Source organism: Mirounga angustirostris, unplaced genomic scaffold (assembly GCF_029215605.1).
Source record: "Mirounga angustirostris isolate CCGP_5_RB_7025 unplaced genomic scaffold, mMirAng1.0.hap1 SCAF_17, whole genome shotgun sequence".
NCBI classification, from domain to species: Eukaryota; Metazoa; Chordata; class Mammalia; order Carnivora; family Phocidae; genus Mirounga; species Mirounga angustirostris.
The window spans coordinates 27,086,100-27,105,759 of record NW_026991725.1 but is presented as its reverse complement, the minus strand read 5'-3'; the positions used below and the strand labels follow the sequence as shown (position 1 = coordinate 27,105,759).

The window sequence follows — 19,660 nt, the reverse complement described above, 5'->3', positions numbered from 1 at the left end:
ACTTTTTCTTATTTAATACCACTGAATTATATACTTACAAATGATCAGTTTTACATAATGTATATTTTACCACAATAAAAAAAAAAATTCCCCTTTCTTATTTTAGGGGACTACATGGTGGTGTTTACATCTGTGGTGTTCCCTGCCCCTTCTCCAGCTCACTGGTGTGCACTCACTGAGGTAACTAGTGGCTTTCTTATTTATTGGCAGGATAACCTCATTAGCGGAATCTCAACTTCAGACCCGCCAACAAATTAAGAAACTGGAGGAGTTGCAGCAAAAAGTGTCCTACAAAGGGGATCCCATCGTACAGCACCGGCCAATGCTGGAGGAGAGGATTGTAGAGCTGTTTAGAAACTTAATGAAAAGGTAACTTAGAATTCTGGTTCCTTTCCCTCATCCCCTCGCTTCAGAGGTACAGGACAAAGACCAGTTCTCTGAGAAGTGTATGGACTGCTGTCCCTCTCTTTGCTTTCAGTGCCTTCGTGGTTGAGCGGCAGCCCTGCATGCCCATGCATCCTGACCGGCCATTAGTCATCAAGACTGGAGTCCAGTTCACTACCAAAGTCAGGTGGGCCCCGCGCTTCCTCTTTTGGTAGATATTTTATTGAGAGACGCTCTTAGGACGAGAGCAGAGTAGGTGGCCAGGGTTGTTCTTTCTAGGCATGACAGGCAGTAGTATGGTGTGTATGGAATTTGTTGGCATAATATCAGCTTGCTCCTTGATTTCTCCTGTAAAAAGCCAAGGAATGGTCACCTCTTTTTGAAGTTACCTGGGCAAATTGCTATAATTTCAGCCCTATAGTCTTAGGCCTTTGTGTCTCCTTCTCCCCTGCAACAGAGGCAAAATAATGCTGGTTATTTTCTGTTCTTTGAGCCTACTTTTCCCTAAGGACTTTAAGGGAAAGAGTAAGGCTTCGAGATATAGAAGCTAAGAGGCCATCGAGCAGGTGGGTGGTGGGCCTTGCAGGGCAGGGTGTGACTTTCACACCCAAGTCAGAGCAGGTATGTTGGGGTTTGCCCTTCTGCAGTGAAATTTCCCTCAGAAACTTGGTGTTAGGTTTCAGGTTTAACAGAAAGAATACCAGCTGCAGAGCACATATTCCCGTAATATTTCTCATGAAACGACTTTTATTATCCTTTTGTGAATCTCTCACAACTTTGTCCAAGTTCGAGGTTCTTAGGCTTTCTTTCAGTACCTCTTGGCCTGTAGGGGTGATACTCAACTTTAGGTCAAAGACGCACTAGCAGGAAGAGGAATTTGGGATTGTGCTTTATTCACCTTTCAGAAAGGAAGCGTTGTGAATTTTATATTCCTTCAAGTAGGAGTTGCTTGGGGGAGCCTGCTGACTTTTTTTTTTTTTAACTGATACTTTTTTCTTTACTCAAAAACTTTTTTTCCCCCCTTTTTTGAAATAGATTGCTGGTCAAATTCCCTGAGTTAAATTATCAGCTTAAAATTAAAGTGTGCATTGACAAGTAAGTACTCTGTATCTTAACTCTTTTTTTCCTTTTTTCAAATGAGAGACAGAAATGAGAACTTGGACAGATACCATGTGAACTTAGAGACTTTATCTCCATTCAGGGATCTTCATTTTTTGAACAAAAGTTTTCAAAAGTCTTGTAGTGCATTGTCATTTACGTGCCTGAACAAAACCACAAAACTGGTGGTACAGATATGAGTTGTGATTGCTGTTGTGACCCTCAGTCCCCCTTTTTCTTTAATTTTTTACCTATAAATGTAATTTATGCATATCATGTAAAACCCTGGCTATATAGGAAAAATTGATGCTTTTCATTGTTCCATACTTCACCACATAATTGAATAGACACTTTTCAAAATTTGACTGTACTTTTCAAAAATTAAAAGCACATACCCTTTGAAGAGATTTGAAAAAAGAACATTATCCTTAATTTTTGGTGACATAAGTATCTGGAAATTGTCATGAGAGTGAACTGGAAAATAATTACTAATAAAATAAGGGACTTAAGGAAGATGGTAGGTTTAATAAATAAACAAAAATTAATAACTTCAACCATATATTAGCATTAACCAGTCAGAAATTATAATAGAAAAAAATGATTTCACAATAAGCAAAAAAGTAAAAAAATACATTGTGATAAACGTAACAGAAATGTTTAAGATCTATTTGAAGAAAATTATGAAATTTTATGAGAAGGGATATTGTAAAAAGTGATGAAATGAATCATATTCCTGGATTGCAGACTTTTATTATAAAGATGTTGATTCTTCTCAGTTAACGTGGCACCAAGCAAAATGTGAACAGAATCTCTTTACTTGCTCTTCAAGTTGTAGCTAAGATGAGAAAAATAAACAAAGATAGTTTTTGTTTTTTGGGTTTTTTTAGATTTTATTTATTTGAGAGAGAGAGGGAGCACGAGCAGGGAGAGAGGCAGAGGGAAAGGGAGAAGCAGGCTTCCCGCTGAGCAGGGAGCCCAATGTGGGGCTCGATCCCAGGACCCTGAAGGTCATGACCTGAGCTGAAGGCAGATGCTTAACTGACTGAGCCACCCAGGTGCCCCACAAAGATAGTTAAAAAAAAAAAAATGGATGTGTTTACTTATCTTTAGTTACGGTAAAAATTTTGAACGTAAAATTTACCGTCTTATTCTTTTTTTTTTTTTTTTTAAGATTTTATTTATTTTTCAAGAGAGAGAGAGACAGCGAGAGAGGGAACACAAGCAGGGGGAGTGGGCGAGGGAGAAGCAGGCTTCCTGCCGAGCAGGGAGTCCGATGTGGGACTTGATCCCAGGACCCTGGGATCATGACCTGAGCCGAAGGCAGACGCTTAACGACTGAGCCACCCACGCGCCCATCTTACTCATTTTTATGTGTATGGTGTTACGTATATTCACATTGTTGTGCAACAGATCTCTAGAACTTATTCATCTTGCAACATGGAAACTTTACATCCATTGAACAAGTCCCTGTTCCCTTATCCTCCCATCCCTTGGCAACCACCATTCCACTTTCAAAAAAAATTTTTTTTATAAGTTTTTTTTTTAAATAAAGAATTTTTATTTATTTATTTATTTGACAGAAAGAGAGAGAACATAAGCAAGCGGAGTAGCAGGTAGAGGGAGAGGGAAAAGCAGGCTCCCCACTGAGCAAGGAGCCAGACGTGGGGCTTGATCCCAGGACCCCGGGATCATGATCTGAGCTGAAGGCAGTCGCTTAACCACCTGAGCCACCCAGGCGCCCCTAGAAAAAATTTTTTTAGTGAATAAAAATAAATGGGAGTGGTGTGGGAAGATGCCCTGCCAGATATTAAAATGTAGAGTTTCAGTTACTAAATGAGTGTGTTACTAGGGCAGGAATAAACTGATTGATCATTGAAAGAAAATCTTGAGTCCAGAAATAGACTTCAAGTTTATATAATCAATGAGTAAAGGATGGATTATTCAGGAAGTAGTTTTGGGAATACCTGCTCTTGGGGAGGATTTGAATGAGAAACTTGAGTTTCACTGTTTGCTAACCATTAGAGGTATCTATATGTTTAAACTCATGCATCTTAAAAGCGTAGGTGAATGTATATATAATATAATGATGGTAAAATTGCAAAATGGTAAAACCACTTTGGAAAAGAATTTGGCAGTTTCCTATGAAGTTAAACAGGCACCTACCCTAGGAGCCTATCATTCCACTCCGAGGTATTAACCCAAGAGAAATGAAAGTATATAGGCACACAAAGGGCTGTACACAAATGTCCGTTAATAGGTGAATGAATAAACAATTCGTGGCATATCTGTAAGCATGCACTGACCAATGGTGCCACTGGAGCATCATAATTTGTGGTATATCTATAAATGGAATATCACTTACCAATAAAGAGGAATGAATTATCAATACTTGCAACACATAAGAAATCTCAAAATAATTACACTGAGTGAAAGAAGCCAAACCAAGAAAAAAAAAAAGAGTCGTGCTTCAGTTTCCATTTATATAGAATTCTAGAAATGAAAATGAATCTATGGTGGGGTGCCTGGGTGGCTCAGTCGTTGGGCGTCTGCCTTCGGCTCGGGTCGTGATCCCAGGGTTCTGGGATCGAGCCCCACATCGGGCTCCCTGCTCCGCGGGGAAGCCTGCTTCTCCCCTCCTTCTCCCCCTGCTTGTGTTCCCTTTCTCGCTGTGTCTCTCTCTGTCAAATAAATAAATAAAATCTTAAAAAAAAAAAAATGTATCTATGGTGACTGAAAGCAGATCAGTGGTGGCCTGGGGACAGAGGTGGGGTGGAGTGTGGGATTTGGGAATGGATTACAAATGGGTCTGGGGAAACTTTGGGGATGATGGGTATATTCATTATCTGGTTTGTGCTGATGATTTCACAGTATGTGTAGCATGTATACATATGTCAGACCTTATCCACATACATTTTCAATAGTGTACTTTATTGTTCATCAATTATATATCAAAGCTGTAATACAAAATTTTTTTTTCTAAAAAGGAAATCTAGAGGGGTGCCTGGGTGGCTCAGTCGTTAAGCGTCTGCCTTCGGCTCAGGTCATGATCCCAGGGTCCTGGGATCGAGTCCCACATCGGGCTCCCTGCTTGGCGGGAAGCCTGCTTCTCCCTCTCCCACTCCCCCTGCTTGTGTTCCCTCTCTCGCTGTGTCTCTCTCTGTCAAATAAATCCCTCTGTCCCTCTGCCCCTCCTCCCTGCTCGTTCTCTCTCTCTCTCTCAAATAAATAAAAATCTTAAAAAAATAAAAAGGAAATCTAGATTAAACATGAGGGAGAATTTCCTGGTAACAAGAACTCTTAAGTTTTAAAATGTGATATATGGAAAGGTATCTTCTGAATGGTTTAAAATTTGATCAATTTTAATCTGTAAACCCCCACAAAATGCTCTATTTAATAAATAGTAGCTATATTAGTGCATATATAGCAATGGAGAAGCACTTTTAAAACAGTACTTAAAATAAAAAAGGAAGAAAGGAGAAGACCGAGAAATGTGACTATATAAAAAACTATATATTCAAACACATAGAGCTGAAAGACAGTGGACACGCTGGAGGACTATGTCCAGCTAATATCAAATGGGATGATCTGAGTTGCCGGTAATAGTAAACCTTTAGAGAAAACTGTGTGACTTAAATAATAAAGGAAATTTGCAGCCCAGTGTAACTGGAAATGCAGAGTTAGGGCAAGTTCCTGACAGTGAGATTAGTGACTCACTTATGTCACCCAGGACCCAGAATCTTCCATTTGCCTTCTCAGCTATCGTAAGTATTACTGGCTTTGTAAGATTCCCTTATGAGTTCCAGTGTGGTTGCTTGTGGTAGTTAAGGTCCCATGCTTCCTTGCTCATATTCCGTTGAAGCTGTGGACAGTAAATCCAGCCTGGGTTGTAATTCCTTCCCAGTCTGAGTGAGACAGCATAGGTCATGTCCTCACCCCCAGGACCACTGCGCTGTGGGCATGCTCCGCTCTGATGTACTTAACAATCAGGATCCCCTGGAGGTGGGCATGGGAAGGATACTTGAGCAGAACCAAGGGTCTGTTGGGAAGAGGGAGTTGATGCTGGGTAGGTATGGAGAGGGTTGTCATATGTCACATATAAAATGTAATTGAATCATTTACAGAAATTCCCGGGAGAACAGTGGTTTTTCCAGCAGAGTAAATGACAGGTATTTTTTTGAAGAAACACAGGGCCAGTTTTATTAACACCAGTTTATACTCTTAACAGAGACTCCGGGGATGTTGCAGCTCTCAGAGGGTAAGTTCAGCCTGGAGGCTTCCTTTTGATCTGTTTAATCTGACTTTGTCCTCTGGCTACCCCGTCACCTATGTGGTTGGTTTCTCTGCTGTGATTCAGATCCCGGAAATTTAACATTCTGGGCACAAACACAAAAGTGATGAACATGGAAGAGTCTAACAACGGCAGCCTGTCTGCAGAATTCAAACACCTGGTATGAGGCGGGAGCCTGGGTCCCCGTCTCCCAGGGCGTCTGGTCGTGGGAGCGGGGGGAGGTTGGTGGTGGGGAGCCTCACGTGACATGGGTGCTCCCTGCTTCTCTTACAGACCCTGAGAGAGCAAAGATGTGGTAATGGGGGCCGAGCCAATTGTGACGTAAGTTTTGTTGCTGATGAAAGCCAACTGCGAGGGTTTCCTTTGATGGGGAAAGAACAAGAACCTTCTTATTGCCCAGAATTAGAGACACCAACCTGTGGTTAAGCTGTAGTCATACAGAAAAATCACCGCAGGTCAGAATGACATGGTCAGAAGTCGTATCTGCTTTGGAGTTCTCTGGCTTGGAGCATTTCCTTGATTGTCCCGGGAGTTGGCAGGAGTGGCTCATCTTTAAGGAGGAGTGGAAAGTCCCTGGCTGACTTACCCACACTCATTTAGTAGGAAAGAAGCTTTCCACCTTGCCTGGGGCTTTCCAGATTCCCCTTCCAACTTCTGCCAGCCCAAACCACTTGGCTCCATTTTTGGTGACCTGTTTTTCTCACTGCGGTGGCATCGAAGGTTGTAATAAGTCGGAGTTAAATATCTAAGAAAAAGAATAAACCTGGGGCGCCTGGGTGGCTTAGTTGGTTGGGCGACTGCATTCGGCTCAGGTCATGATCCTGGAGTCCCGGGATCGAGTCCCATCTCGGGCTCCCTGCTCAGCGGGGAGTCTGCTTCTCCCTCTGACCCTCTTCCCTCTCGTGCTCTCTGTCTCTCATTTTCTCTCTCTCAAATAAATAAATAAAATCTTAAAAAAAAAAAAAAAAGAATAAACCGGTCCCCCTTATTTCCCTTATTGTCTCCCTCCCTCTGATTCAGATTATAGAATGCTTAGTGTCAAGAATAAATTACTTAAAAAAAAAAATAGGTAAATGTGACCAGAAACTAGTTTTTACTCTTTTGAAAAGATTGTGACACCCTGTTCTTTTTCTGGTGTTTATGCCCTGAGCCAGTCTTCCCTCTTCTCTAAAATGTAGCAGACCTAAAAAAAAAAAAAAAAAAGGTGAATTTATAGTACTTGACTATTAAGAGTGAAGTGCAACAACATAGAAAAATGTGTGTGGCATATTTGTTTCGAAAAAGCAAGATGCAGGGCGCCTGGCTGGCTCAGTGGGTAGAGCGTGTGTGATTCTTGATCTCAGTATTGTGAATTCAAGCCCCACACGTTGGGTGTGGAACCTATTAAAAAAAAGAAAAAAAGAAAAAGCAAGATGCAAAATAATTTGAATAGTATATTAGTATATTTGTTTAAAAAGTGTACTACACTGTTTTTTGCCTATTCATGTATGCATCCCAAAGTTCTCAAGGAATATATACCAAACAGTGTTGATGTATTTATGCTGCTGTTGGTATCCAAGACTGCTCTATTCTATCTCTGTAATATTTGCATTTTAAACTGAACATACATAATTTTTATAGTTAGGAAAAAAGTGTTTTAAAAATGAATTGGCATTGTGTTTCTGAGAATTCATTGGGAAGTCTTACTGAAAATAAGGTAGCTATATTGCTGGTGGGAGTATAAATTGTCGCTTCAGAAAAACAATTATATGTAGCAGGAGACAATGTACAAAATGTCACAGCAGCCTGATGGTAAGTCCTAAATATAACCCACCATCACCACTAGAGTGGGTAAAGGATTTGTGGTAGAGTCCTATGATGGAATACTATATAACTGTGAAAATGAATAACCAGCAGATTCACACAACCATGGACGCAAAAAGTGAGGCATGCAAAAGTGGGTCACGCCAGTACGTAGGGTATGGTTTCATCTGTATAAGGTTCACAAACATCCAAAACTAAACAGCGCTTACCTTATTTAGAGATATAAATAAGGTAAAGCCATAAAGAAAAGCTAGGAAATAATAAACCCAAAAGACAAAATGCAGTTAGATCTGAGGGAGCAGGGACAGGAATGGGAGTGGGGAAGGGCACCCTGAGAATCTCAGTGGTAATGCTCTTTTTCTTACACTGCATAATGGGTAAAGGTGTTCATTGTTTTGTTATTCTTTGTGCCTTACACGTTTTGTAACTAACTTCTTGGGTCTGGAATTTTCTAATAAAACCAGTAAAGGATGAGGTTGAAGAACCAGTAAAAGCTGAGGTTGAAGATCATAGCACTTAAAGAGAGCATGTGCTCAGAGTTGTGTCCCGGGCGGCGTGTCTGTGGCCCCCTGGTGGACTACCCTTCTTGGTGCAGCGTGGCTGTGGCATGTTGCTCTCAGCTATGGCTGTTAGTGTCCAAGGCCGTTCTCTCTGAGGAAGGGAGTGTCCTTCTTGTTATTGTAGGCCTCCCTGATTGTCACCGAGGAGCTGCACCTGATCACCTTTGAGACTGAGGTGTATCACCAAGGCCTCAAGATTGACCTTGAGGTGAGTTCTGCCACAGAGTTGGGACAGGGCTGCATGCAGGGGTGATTTGGGACAAGAACTTCTAGTTCGGATTTTTTCTACAGAAGGTAGAGTGATGACTCTCTGCTTAGCACTGTGTTTATTTTTGCTTGTTTTTCTCCCAAAACTCCAGAGTATCCCAGCTGAGAGTAGAGTCTTGCTTGAGTGCTTAGAAGATGCACATACAGTTGACCGTTGAACAACACAGGGGTTAGGGGCGCCAACCCCCTGCCCAGTTGAAAATCTGTGTGTAACTTTTGACTCCCCCCAGACTGAACAACTAATAGCCTATTGTTGACTGGAAGCCTTCCTGATAACATAGTCTATTAACACACATTTAAAAAAATTTTTTAAATTCTTTTTATTAACACACATTTTGTATGTTATATGTTTTATATATTGTATTCTTACGATAAAGTAAGCTAGAGAAAAGATAATGTTGCAAGAAAATCGTAAGAGAAAATACATTTACAGTACTGTACTCTGTTTAGCAAAAAAAAAAAATCATCCACGTATAAATGGACCCATGCAGTTCAAACCCATGTTGTTCAAGGGTCAACTATAAAGTCAGCTTTCAGCAAATTTGATGTGAAAATCTGTATTTAGAAATTAGTGATAGTTGGGGCGCCTGGGTGGCTCAGTCGTTAAGCGTCTGCCTTCGGCTCAGGTCATGGTCCCAGGGTCCTGGGATGGAGCCCCACATCGGGCTCCCTGCTCGGCGGGAAGCCTGCTTCTCCCTCCCCCACTCCCCCTGCTTGTGTTCCGCCTCTCGCTGTGTCTCTCTCTGTCAAATAAATAAATAAAATCTTTAAAAAAAAAAGAAAGAAATTTGTGATAGTTGACTTTATAAAGTTTGGGCAAAATAGTCTTTAGACAGCCAGTGTTTTTAGTATACAGGAAATCATGGCATTTGCATTCTCTTTTACCAATTTTCTTGATCTTTAAGTTAAAGATAGAGCTGAAGAAAGCAAGAATCCTTGTCTTTGGCTCCTGGGACCTGTCTAACGGGTAGATACAGCTGTAGTTCTCAGAGAATGCCTTCCAGGTTTTATAAATGGGGAATCTGGGGGCTGTGAGTTCCAGCTTTGAGCAAGTCAGATTTTCAAGTTCCTGGTTGTGCCCTGTGGCCCATGTTTGGCACTCTCTCCACTCTGGGTGTTGAGCTGACTCAGCCACGCTCTTCCCCAAAAGTTGGCAGTATGTGTGGTTCACGGCACATCCTTTTATTCCAAAACCGCAGGTATGGCTGAAGAGATGTTCGAAGCTTTGAGGGCCCTCTGCTTCCCCAACTCATTCCCCACTTTCTCCACAGACCCATTCCTTGCCAGTTGTGGTGATCTCCAACATCTGTCAGATGCCAAATGCCTGGGCATCAATCCTGTGGTATAACATGCTGACCAACAACCCCAAGGTAGGCGCCCATCCTCTGGAAACCGTTGTTGTGGTCCCTCGTGTGGGTCATCAGGCACCGCTGTCTCATCTCAATGAGCAACTGTGTCGTTTTCAATAGAACGTGAACTTTTTCACCAAGCCCCCGATTGGCACCTGGGATCAAGTGGCCGAGGTGCTGAGCTGGCAGTTCTCCTCCACCACAAAGCGAGGGCTGAGCATCGAGCAGTTGACTACGCTGGCAGAGAAACTCTTAGGTCAGCATTTCCCCTCTTTTCCCTGCTGCCCTCCTCAGAAAAGGAATCTGGCCTGTGGGGCTGTTCATTCAGGAAAATTGGCTGAGCGAGGCTCTGTGCTGGGGCCAGAACGCATGCGCTCCCACAGTTGGTGGGGTGGGGTGGGGGGGACCAGTGGAGTAGGGAGGCAGAGGAAGCTTGCCTCCTGGTGATCATTTCCGAGGTAGGACGCAGATGTCTTTTCTCCTGGTGGCTGGACCCCTCCACCCTTCCAGAGCACGACTTTGTCTAACCTTAGGAAGAGATTTTTTAAGTGCTTGTTAGAAGGCAGAGGTAAAAAGCTTGACATCCCTGTCCGTTTCTTCAATAAACTGGACGCTTGTTTTGTTTTTTCCCTCCTGAAAAAGAAAAATTTAGTGTACTATTTTACATGCTATCTGCACGGAAAGCAGCTTTATCCTGTGCTGTCCCAGACATGAGCCTCTAACACTGTCAGCTTATTCACATGTGCTGCTGGTCCCCAGTCCACCACGCAAGAGGAGGAGGGGGGGTGGGGAGATGGGGGAGAGACTTGGTATGTCGTCCACCACCTCCGCTAGGCTAAACAACACCCCAGGTGATCCCATGATGGGGTTTTGTGAGGGTGGATGTGTGTGTATGTGCGTGTGCGTGCACACATGCGCACGACAGAGGGAGCCTTCAAAACCATGGAAGCCAGTGGTTTCTCAGCCCATTGTGGGACAGATGTGTAGGAATGTGTGTTCTGTTATAAGAAATAAGACCTCGATTCAAACCTGAAAATTACACTGCTTTATTCTTTTTTCCCTTCAGGACCTGGTGTGAACTATTCAGGGTGTCAGATTACGTGGGCTAAATTTTGCAAAGTAAGCCGTCTTGTTAAATCCTTGTGGCCAGCTAGTGGGAGTGGGAGTGGGACGGAATGCTTACCTATGAGGTTGTCGTGGATGGGACTGGGCTTGGAGGCTGAAGACTCATGGTCTCGCTGTCAGTAGGACCTACCTGAGGGTAGATGGGCCTGGGGATTTTGGTGGCATCGTGCCTCGAGGAAGGAAAAGGCTGGGAGGGTGGACTTGGCTTTTCCCATTATTCTTTTCTTTAGGAAAACATGGCTGGCAAAGGCTTCTCCTTCTGGGTTTGGCTAGACAATATCATTGACCTTGTGAAAAAGTACATCCTGGCTCTTTGGAATGAAGGGTAGGTTGAAACTCTTGCGTCTGGCGGAGTGCACGTGTGTAAGAAGTCACCTGCTCTCTCAGCGGGCCGGTGGTGGGGACCCTGTCAGCCCAGATCTTGTCGCTCTTCTTCGGCTCCAGGTACATAATGGGTTTTATCAGTAAGGAGCGGGAGCGGGCCATCTTGAGCACCAAGCCCCCAGGCACCTTTCTGCTACGATTCAGTGAAAGCAGCAAAGAAGGAGGTGTCACCTTCACTTGGGTGGAGAAGGACATCAGCGGTAAGTTGGACTCTCACCCACCCCACCTGGTGGCAGTTGCTGCGGCTGCCACACTGCACTCGTTTCGAGCGCCCGCTGCCCCCTAGTGGGCAAAGGTGGCTTTGCACTCCCCTGCCTCCGACTTGTAGTAACACTTTTCAGTGACTTCTTCTCTCCAAATTCTTTCAGCTGAAGGATTGTTTGCCAGTTTTGTTTTTGCTTGCTTCGGGGGCTAATATTTGCCTAGAAATTTGCAATTTATTTTATTTTTTAAAGATTTTAAAGATTTTTTATTATTATTATTTATTTATTTGACAGAGAGAGACAGCGAGAGAGGGAACACAAGTAGGGGGAGTGGGAGAGGGAGAAGCAGGCTTCCCGCTGAGCAGGGAGCCCAATGCGGGGCTTGATCCCAGGACCCTGGGATCATGACCTGAGCCGAAGGCAGCCGCTTAACCGACTGAGCCACCCAGGGGCCCCTAAAGATTTTATTTATTTATTTGAGAGAGAGAATGAGATAGAGAGAGAGCATGAGAGGGGGGAGGGTCAGAAGGAGAAGCAGACTGCCCGCTGAGCAGGGAGCCCGATGTGGGACTCGATCCCGGGACTCCAGGATCATGACCTGAGCCGAAGGCAGTCGCTTAACCAACTGAGCCACCCAGGTGCCCAGAAATTTGCAATTTAAATCTCATTCTTCGTCTCCTTTCTTACGTACCTTGTTAATATATCTTATGCACATAGTTATTCAGGTATATTGCCTATGACCCAACTGGGTAGTCTCTCCAGAAACCAGCTGAACATTTCCACAGCGCCAGCTGACTGGACAGGCTATTCAGGGCTCAGGAGCTAGGTTGGCATGTCTTCCCCTTTCAAGGAAAAATAAATCGGGTCGTCTTCTCCGAGATTACCTGGTGCCCTTATCTTCCCTTACAATGTCCCATGACAGGTAAGACCCAGATCCAGTCAGTGGAACCATATACCAAGCAGCAGCTGAACAACATGTCATTTGCTGAAATCATCATGGGCTATAAGATCATGGATGCTACCAACATCCTGGTGTCTCCGCTGGTCTATCTCTACCCCGACATTCCTAAGGAGGAGGCGTTTGGAAAGTACTGTCGACCGGAGAGCCAGGAGCATCCTGAAGCTGACCCAGGTAGTTGTTGATTTTCCTTGTCGGGCATTTAATTCTGGGAAAAAGGGGGCAATTGCAGGATCCCTGGGGGACAGACAGGTAAATGCCCGAAGGGCCTGATCTTTTATTCCTCTTTATGGGAAAGAACTTTGTAGTGAGTGCTTCTGGGTGGCTGATGGGGTTGGAGAGAGGAGAGGAATCAGTCACTTGTCTCTGCCCCACAGGGAACTTGCCAGGCTAAAGGGAGAAATAGCACACACACACTCACCCCAGACATCTAAAATGCTGCCGAGAGAGTGAGGACAGGATTCTTTAGTAACAGGATGTCCAGCCAGCACAGCGCTTCCCACACAGTAGCTGCTGGAAGGTCTGCGACTCAGACTCGAGTCTAGTGTGTTTCCTTTTCCCCATCACTGAACAACCTGAGCAGTGTCGTGTGGGATGGAGAAAGGCTTTCTGGAGGAAATGAGTGTTAGCAGCACAGGAACTCGGTTTGTGAGCAGAGGCGGGGGGAGGGGTGATTGAGGGGGAGCCTGTAACCTGTGGGAGGGCTCGGGGTGGGATTTAGCGCGAGCAGCTCTCGAATGAAGCGGTTGCGTCATGTGCAGGAGCGCAGGTGTTGCTGTAAGCCCTGTAGACACTGTTTCATGGAGAGCTTGTAACCGCTAGTGAGGTCAGCAGCCTAGAGGGGCGGCCCCGCTGCTCTGTGCCGTCCCCACTTGCTGCTTTGGCTCTCTGGGTTCTTGGTCCGGATCCTGATGGGGAGCCTATGATTTTGCCATTCTTTGTTTTTATTTAACTTCCCTTAATTGGAGAGCCAGCAGGGAGCTCTTTAAAGTGATCCTTTGAGGGTAGCTTCCTTACTCCAGTTGCTTTTGGAAAAACTGTTTTTGCACAGAGACCTCACGCAAGCACACACCCACCTTTTCCTAGGAATCCCCTCTGAGGAACTTCTTGGGATGGGGGAAGACTGGGACTTGAAAAAGGAATTTGAGTTACTTGTTAAGTGACTTCCCTCTTTCCTTTGTTATGTTGTTGGGTTTTGTTCCTACTATAGAAGAACTAACTCTCACTTCCTGTCTGCTACTTATCTGGCTTTCCAGCTGTGCTTCAGTTGGGAGATGTGCTTATCAGTCCCAACACGCTACTCTTTGTTCTTTCTGCAGAGGACATTTAGATCCAAGTGCTGGTCCTTTGGCTCGTTTTGCTTTCATGATCCAGGTTCCCAATCTGAGGCCAAGCCCTCCATTATCATCAGCCATCCTGTGTGACCGGCAGGCAAGGTCCTTTCCTGCCTGGAGTCACCAGTGTTTTCTCGGGTCAAGAGCCCAGGCGGAGAAAGGAACTAATTACTTGAGTGCTTTGCCAGCCTCCTAGGGAGGCGAGTGTAAGCAGTGGGCACTGAGGGGCTTGGCATGTTGGGAGCATGACGATGGGGTGGGCTGAGTGCTGGGGGCGACCCCGCATTCAACTGGGCATCCTCCAGGAGATGGATCTGTGCCCATTTCCTCTTGTTTTCCATCATGAAAGTATTTTTGCCCCCAGGGATAGATCGATGTCTTCCCAGGACTCTTCCTTCTTCCTTACTTTTTCACCAGACCCCACACAGGATTTCTCGGTGGCTTGAGGTAGAGAGGCATCTCTTAGAAATGACACGCCCCTTACCTTACAAATTGGATGAAGTATGTTGACAACCTTGTACAAATTGGATGAAGTATGTTGACAACCTTGTACAAAGCTCCACTTTCAGTCTTGGTTCTCCTTTGTTTCTGCTCTTGCTGAATCTCAGGCTAAAGCTAGTTTTCTCAGCTACCTGATCACTGGGGAACTAAATCCTTCTCTGTCCAGGATGTCGCCTCCCCTCAGGTCTGCACCACGGTGGATTTATAAGACACCAGAACCCTGCCTGGGTAGCGTCTTTGGATTCTGCTCCACATGAATCTATTTCTTGGCCCCAAATAACCTTGGATGGCAATCTAAGGACCCTCTGACAATGCCTTTCTCAGATTGTCAGCATACTTTCTGATTCCTTGGTCTCTCTATAAATCTCAAGCTTTATAACTGTGCTTCTCTCGGCCCACGCCACCCTGCCCCACACCTCCTAAGTGATTTGTTCACCAGAATCCACCAGATTTCATGCCAGTGTCTTCAAGACTCCTTGACGTCTTGGTGTAAACATTTAGTGTCTAAAATTCATTTATTCCAGTCCTCACATTTCTAACTATGGAACAAGAATTATAAATGAGGGGCGCCTGGGTGGCTCAGTCGGTTAAGCGACTGCCTTCTGCTCAGGTCATGATCTCAGGGTCCTGGGATCGAGCCCCACATCGGGCTCCCTGCTCGGCGGGAAGCCTGCTTCTCCCTCTCCCACTCCCCCTGCTTGTGTTCCCTCTCTCGCTGTGTCTCTCTGTGTCAAATAAATAAATAAAATCTTTAAAAAAACAAAAAAAAGAATTATAAATGACCCAGATGGGCACTTCCCTCTTCCCCCTCCCTCTTAGTGTAGAAAGTGCTTTGCTCCGGGTGTCTTAGCTGTGGAAGACATGACAAGCCCCAGGCCTCCTGTCTTCAGTCCGGAGTCAGTGGTATTGCCACACCAGGCAGCCTCCCTTGACAGAGAGGCTGCTCTTTGTATGATGTTGCTCCCCAACTGGGGAGTTACTAATACGGCTCACCTAAAAAGTAGTAGAGGCAGATGAATGCCCGTAGGAATGAAAAGTATGACTCTGGGCCTCGCAACAGCATGAGCAATTTCCACATTCTCTTAGAGACGTGGTGACTTTGGCATCTGAGCAGGACCGCGTGTGTCCGAGGCCAGACTGCGTCGGCTCCGTTCCTGCGTGCGGAGAAGTTGTAGCGAAGAGATGCGGCCAGGCCAGAATACAATCCTCAGACCCCATGCAGGCAGCTCAGTGTTCACATCATCTAGGGAAAGAACAAACAGGCTGGCATTGGTCTAGGCTCGGGTGGGGCCAGGGTGTGCTTAAAAGTCTCTGCAGGTCAGGACAGCTCTATGGAAAGGGTTGAACCACCGGGCTGCAGGTGCCTCGCACACCCAGCAGGACACAGTGGTGGGAGGGCAGCCCCGAGGGGAGGTGGGGCTTCCAAACGGCCTCCGCTGCAGGATGGAGTGGGGTGCACGTCCGTGCCGATGAGACAGCCGGCTTCCTGCTGCCCTTGGCCCACAGTGGGGTCGCAGTTAGTAAGCCCCAGCTTTCTTCTTCCCAGGTGCTGCCCCATACCTGAAGACCAAGTTCATCTGTGTGACACCGTAAGTGGCTTCCCTTCTCAATTTGGCCTTCATTTCTGGTGTCCTCAGTTCTCCTGGGAGTAGGACGCTGGGTGAGAGCTATCCTGTGAAGGGCCGGAACGTCCTGGGCTCTGCGTAGTACTCAAAGTGACCTTGTGTGTTTAAAAAGCTTGAGCTTTTATTTTTCTGTTGGAGACCAGAGTTTGATGGCTTGTGTGTGTGTGTTTTGTTCTTTTTTTTTTTTTTCTCCATTGTGTCTTGTCAACCCGGCCCTTTCCCCTCCTGCTGCTCCCCATTTCCTACAGAACGACGTGCAGCAATACCATTGACCTGCCGATGTCCCCCCGCACTTTAGATTCATTGATGCAGTTTGGAAATAATGGTGAAGGTGCTGAGCCCTCAGCAGGAGGGCAGTTCGGTGAGTGTTTGGTGACAGACCCTGTCCTTAGGAGGGAAGTCAGCCCCCTTCGTGTGCCATGCACCGAGCCAAGAGCTGCCCCCCTCACCGCGCGATTGGTAGAAAGTTCTAGGGCAGTGCTCTCCCTTAGAAACCAAATGTGCACCACGCCTGTAAGTGCAGATTTTCTAGTAGCCACGTGAAAAACAGCAATAAGAAACAAGTGAGGTTAACGTTAATAGTATCTTTTCTGTAACCCAGTAAATCCCCAGTACTAGCATTTTAGCACATAAGAGAAAGTTATCGAGGGTTTTTTTTTTGTACTAAGTCTCTGAAACCTGCTGGGTGTTGTACGGCTCCAGCCCATCTTGAGTGGGACTGGCCACACTGTGATGCTCAGTAGCCACCCGGTGGCTCCGGGCTGCCCCATCCTGCAGGACAGCCTTCGATCTTTCCACGCGGACAGTTGGGAACGAGTTAAGGGAGGAAGGGGACTGAGCCCTTCCAGAAGACCAGACCCTCTAGGGAGGAGAGTAAATCTGGAGTATCCGACCCTGTCTTGGCCACGCGGGGCAAGGACCCTGGATGGCAGTGCTGGCTGGGCCTCTGTCCCCCGAAGGGCTGCGGGAGCATGCCCTGCCGGCTCGCGGGCTCAGGCAACTGAACGAGCTCTCCCGCTCTGTCCCCCCAGAGTCCCTCACGTTCGACATGGAGTTGACCTCGGAGTGCGCTACCTCCCCGATGTGAGGAGCGGCGGGCTGAGGCTGCAGAGAGCGAGGACAGAGGCACCTACCTGTGTTCTACCACCCCTCACACAGCCAACCCCCAGATCGTCTGAGACTCCTCTCACTTTGTGCTTCCAGATTTTTTTTTAATCTCCTACTTCTGCTATCTTTGAGCAATCTGGGCACTTTTAAAAATAGAGAAATGCGTGAACGTGGGTGATAACGCTTTTACCTAAATGCAAATAAGAATGTGTTCTCTGACACTGTGACCGGGGGATGTGGAAGGGGTGGCAAGAGGGAGAAAAAGGAAATGTTCTGGTCTTTTCTGGCTCCCCGGCCCTCCTTTCTCAGCAGCTCGTGTTGTCCTTAGACAAGTGCCTCCTGGTGCCCGCGCATCCCTCTGCCTATCTCTGTAAGCTCACACCACAGGCTGCCTCTAGCTACATTCCTCCTGGCATTGCACTTTTAACCCTGCTAACAACCAAATAGAAGATAGGACTTTCACAGCCCCTAAGTTTCTTTTTAAATTTAAAAAAAAATTAAAGGGCAAAAAACACTGTATTGGCATAACCTTTTCTGTATTTAAGACAACTCAGTCAGTAGCCTTCTTGGTGCTTTAAGCATTCAGCTTTCTTCAGGCTGATAATTTATAGAAATCCTAAAATGGGCTTCAGATCCAACCCTTAAAAGACATCTGAAGCTGTGGCTTGGCCTTTGGTTATGAAATAGGAAGGTTGAAGGACAACCTAAACATCCTAGACATTTTTTAATAAACAAAGTTTTTATTTTCCCCTTTAATGTGTTGGCCTATTAGTAGGTAAGGCTGGGCAGAGGAGTGCTTACCACCTGTCCCCCCTCTCCCCCCCCTCCCCGTCTCCCTGGACTTCTCCTGTTCCAGAGCCTGGGTTGTTCCTGTGGGTGCCTTATAAGGGATGGGGTGATCTTTCCTCCCTGTCCACCTGACCCCCCCTTGTGTAGGGCTCCTTTCAGTGTCTAAAGGTCCCTTGTCCTGTTTGCTTTGAGAATCCTGGAATAAGAAGGCGAGAGTTACAGGTGGAACACAACAGACTGTTGGGGCCCCAGCCAAGGGTCTAGTTGAGCTCAGGGAATACGGTTCTTATCCCGGTTTCTTGGTGATTTCCCGCGGCACCTCTAATCACTTCTTCACTTGGTTAAGCCGGGGGCAAAAGGCTTACTGATAAACTCGAGGTCTATCCCTTGTGTGAGGGAGTGTACACCCTGGCCTCCTCCCCCACCCCCCGTGCTGGTGACTATCTCCTCCCCATGGGGGCCTCACCCATGAGGCAGAACAACTCCCATTTACTGTGCGTCTCAGAACGCTTCGTGGTCTCCAGTATTTGGGCCTCGTCTGACCCAGAGGCCTGACTAGATCGGGTGGTCCAGGACCACCTGATCTCAGTTGGTCAGAGTTTCTGTGGTGTGCTGTTTGTTTTACCCGTACTCACCAGGTTCAGAATTAAGGGGATGAAGACATTCTCTCCAAGACGGACAGGGGTTGCGCTTGGCCATCCCTGTCCTTCCCTAGAACTGGTTGGCAGGTAGTACAGAGCTCGCCCTCCTCTAGCAACACTCTTCACTTCATAATAAGCTTAACTCAGAAACTGAGAGAAGATTTAGATCAGAGGCACCTGGGGCAAGGATCCAGGCTTCTAGGGCGCAGACACTGAAAAGCTGGTGACTTCGAGGTAGCACGTGTATCTGGTTTTAACTCTGATTGTAGCGGAAGTTCTGAGAGGAGCCGAGACTTGTTCTAGCCCCTGCCTTCAAGAGCCGAGCCCTCCGGGACCTGCCCGCTTTCTCTCCACTGTCTCCCCCTGCCCGTCCCCAGCCCAGCTGAGGGGTTCCCATAGATGGCTCGACCTACCTGCACAGCGGTTTGTATGCTGCTGTCCTGGTCACCGCATCAAATTCCAATGTATACTTCATAGTGTAAAAATTTATATTATTGTGGGGTTTTGGTTTTCGGTTTTGTTTTTGTATATTGCTGTATCTACTTTAACTTCCAGAAATAAAAGTTATATAGGAACCGTCTGAGGGCGTGGCAGCTCTGTCTCTGGCTGCTGGAGGTCCCCCTGCCCCTCCCCCCTTCAGGTCTGAGGGGGCCTTACCCACAGGCCGAGCCTGGATCCTGACAGGAGGCGGGGGCCCCTGCTCCCGGGCTGGTCCCCGCAGCCCACTTCTGGGGCCCCGAGCACCCCCCCATCTTATGTTAGCCAGTGGCCTCCAGGGAAGGGGTAACCGGAGGAGCCAGAGGTGTCCGTGGAGGCCCCCCTTCTCCCTCTTCCTTCCCCCCTCCTCGGGCCTTTGCAAGCCCCACGAACCTGTCTGGGGTCAGATAAGCGCTACCTAAGGGGGCTTGGGGTGAAGATACTCCCACCCCACCCTAAGGCCTCCCCTCCCACAGTTGCTCCATTATCGCTTTCTCTTCAGTTCACTCAGCGGGGATGAACGGAAACACTTCACTGGCTGCCCGACCGGTGGTGATAATTCACAGACATCAATGCGCCCACTCGGCTGGCTCCCCCCCACCCCCGTGCCGAGCGCCATGGAGACCGCGCCGCGGGCTGAGATACCAGCCGCCAGCCCTGCCAAGATGCAAGGGGAGATTAGCGGCTGCTCTCCCCGCCAGCCCACCCCCGCCAGCCCCGCGCAGGGCCCCTGCGCCTCCTTGGGGCAGGCTGCAAACCCCTCTTCC

General features: G+C 46.8%; 1 protein-coding gene across 4 annotated transcripts in view; it reads left to right on the top strand.

Moving 5' to 3' along the window:
- Positions 1 to 18,996, top strand: part of STAT3 (signal transducer and activator of transcription 3) — a 72,367-nt gene extending 53,371 nt beyond the window's left edge. The window contains exons 9-24 of one of the 4 annotated variants that reach the window (XM_064583189.1): positions 211 to 369; positions 479 to 571; positions 1,420 to 1,479; positions 5,708 to 5,737; positions 5,837 to 5,930; positions 6,044 to 6,091; positions 8,258 to 8,341; positions 9,672 to 9,770; positions 9,870 to 10,005; positions 10,816 to 10,868; positions 11,105 to 11,199; positions 11,319 to 11,458; positions 12,384 to 12,593; positions 15,801 to 15,843; positions 16,178 to 16,240; positions 16,911 to 18,996. In XM_064583189.1, the coding sequence (XP_064439259.1) occupies positions 211 to 369; positions 479 to 571; positions 1,420 to 1,479; positions 5,708 to 5,737; positions 5,837 to 5,930; positions 6,044 to 6,091; positions 8,258 to 8,341; positions 9,672 to 9,770; positions 9,870 to 10,005; positions 10,816 to 10,868; positions 11,105 to 11,199; positions 11,319 to 11,458; positions 12,384 to 12,593; positions 15,801 to 15,843; positions 16,178 to 16,202 (1,369 nt within the window). In that variant the 3' untranslated portion in view covers positions 16,203 to 16,240; positions 16,911 to 18,996. Of the gene's footprint in view, positions 1 to 210; positions 370 to 478; positions 572 to 1,419; positions 1,480 to 5,707; positions 5,738 to 5,836; positions 5,931 to 6,043; positions 6,092 to 8,257; positions 8,342 to 9,671; positions 9,771 to 9,869; positions 10,006 to 10,815; positions 10,869 to 11,104; positions 11,200 to 11,318; positions 11,459 to 12,383; positions 12,597 to 15,800; positions 15,844 to 16,127; positions 16,241 to 16,910 lie in introns of all 4 variants that reach the window. The other 3 variants (XM_064583187.1, XM_064583188.1, XM_064583186.1) reach the window with 3 other exon arrangements.
- Positions 18,997 to 19,660: the final 664 nt, after the last annotated feature.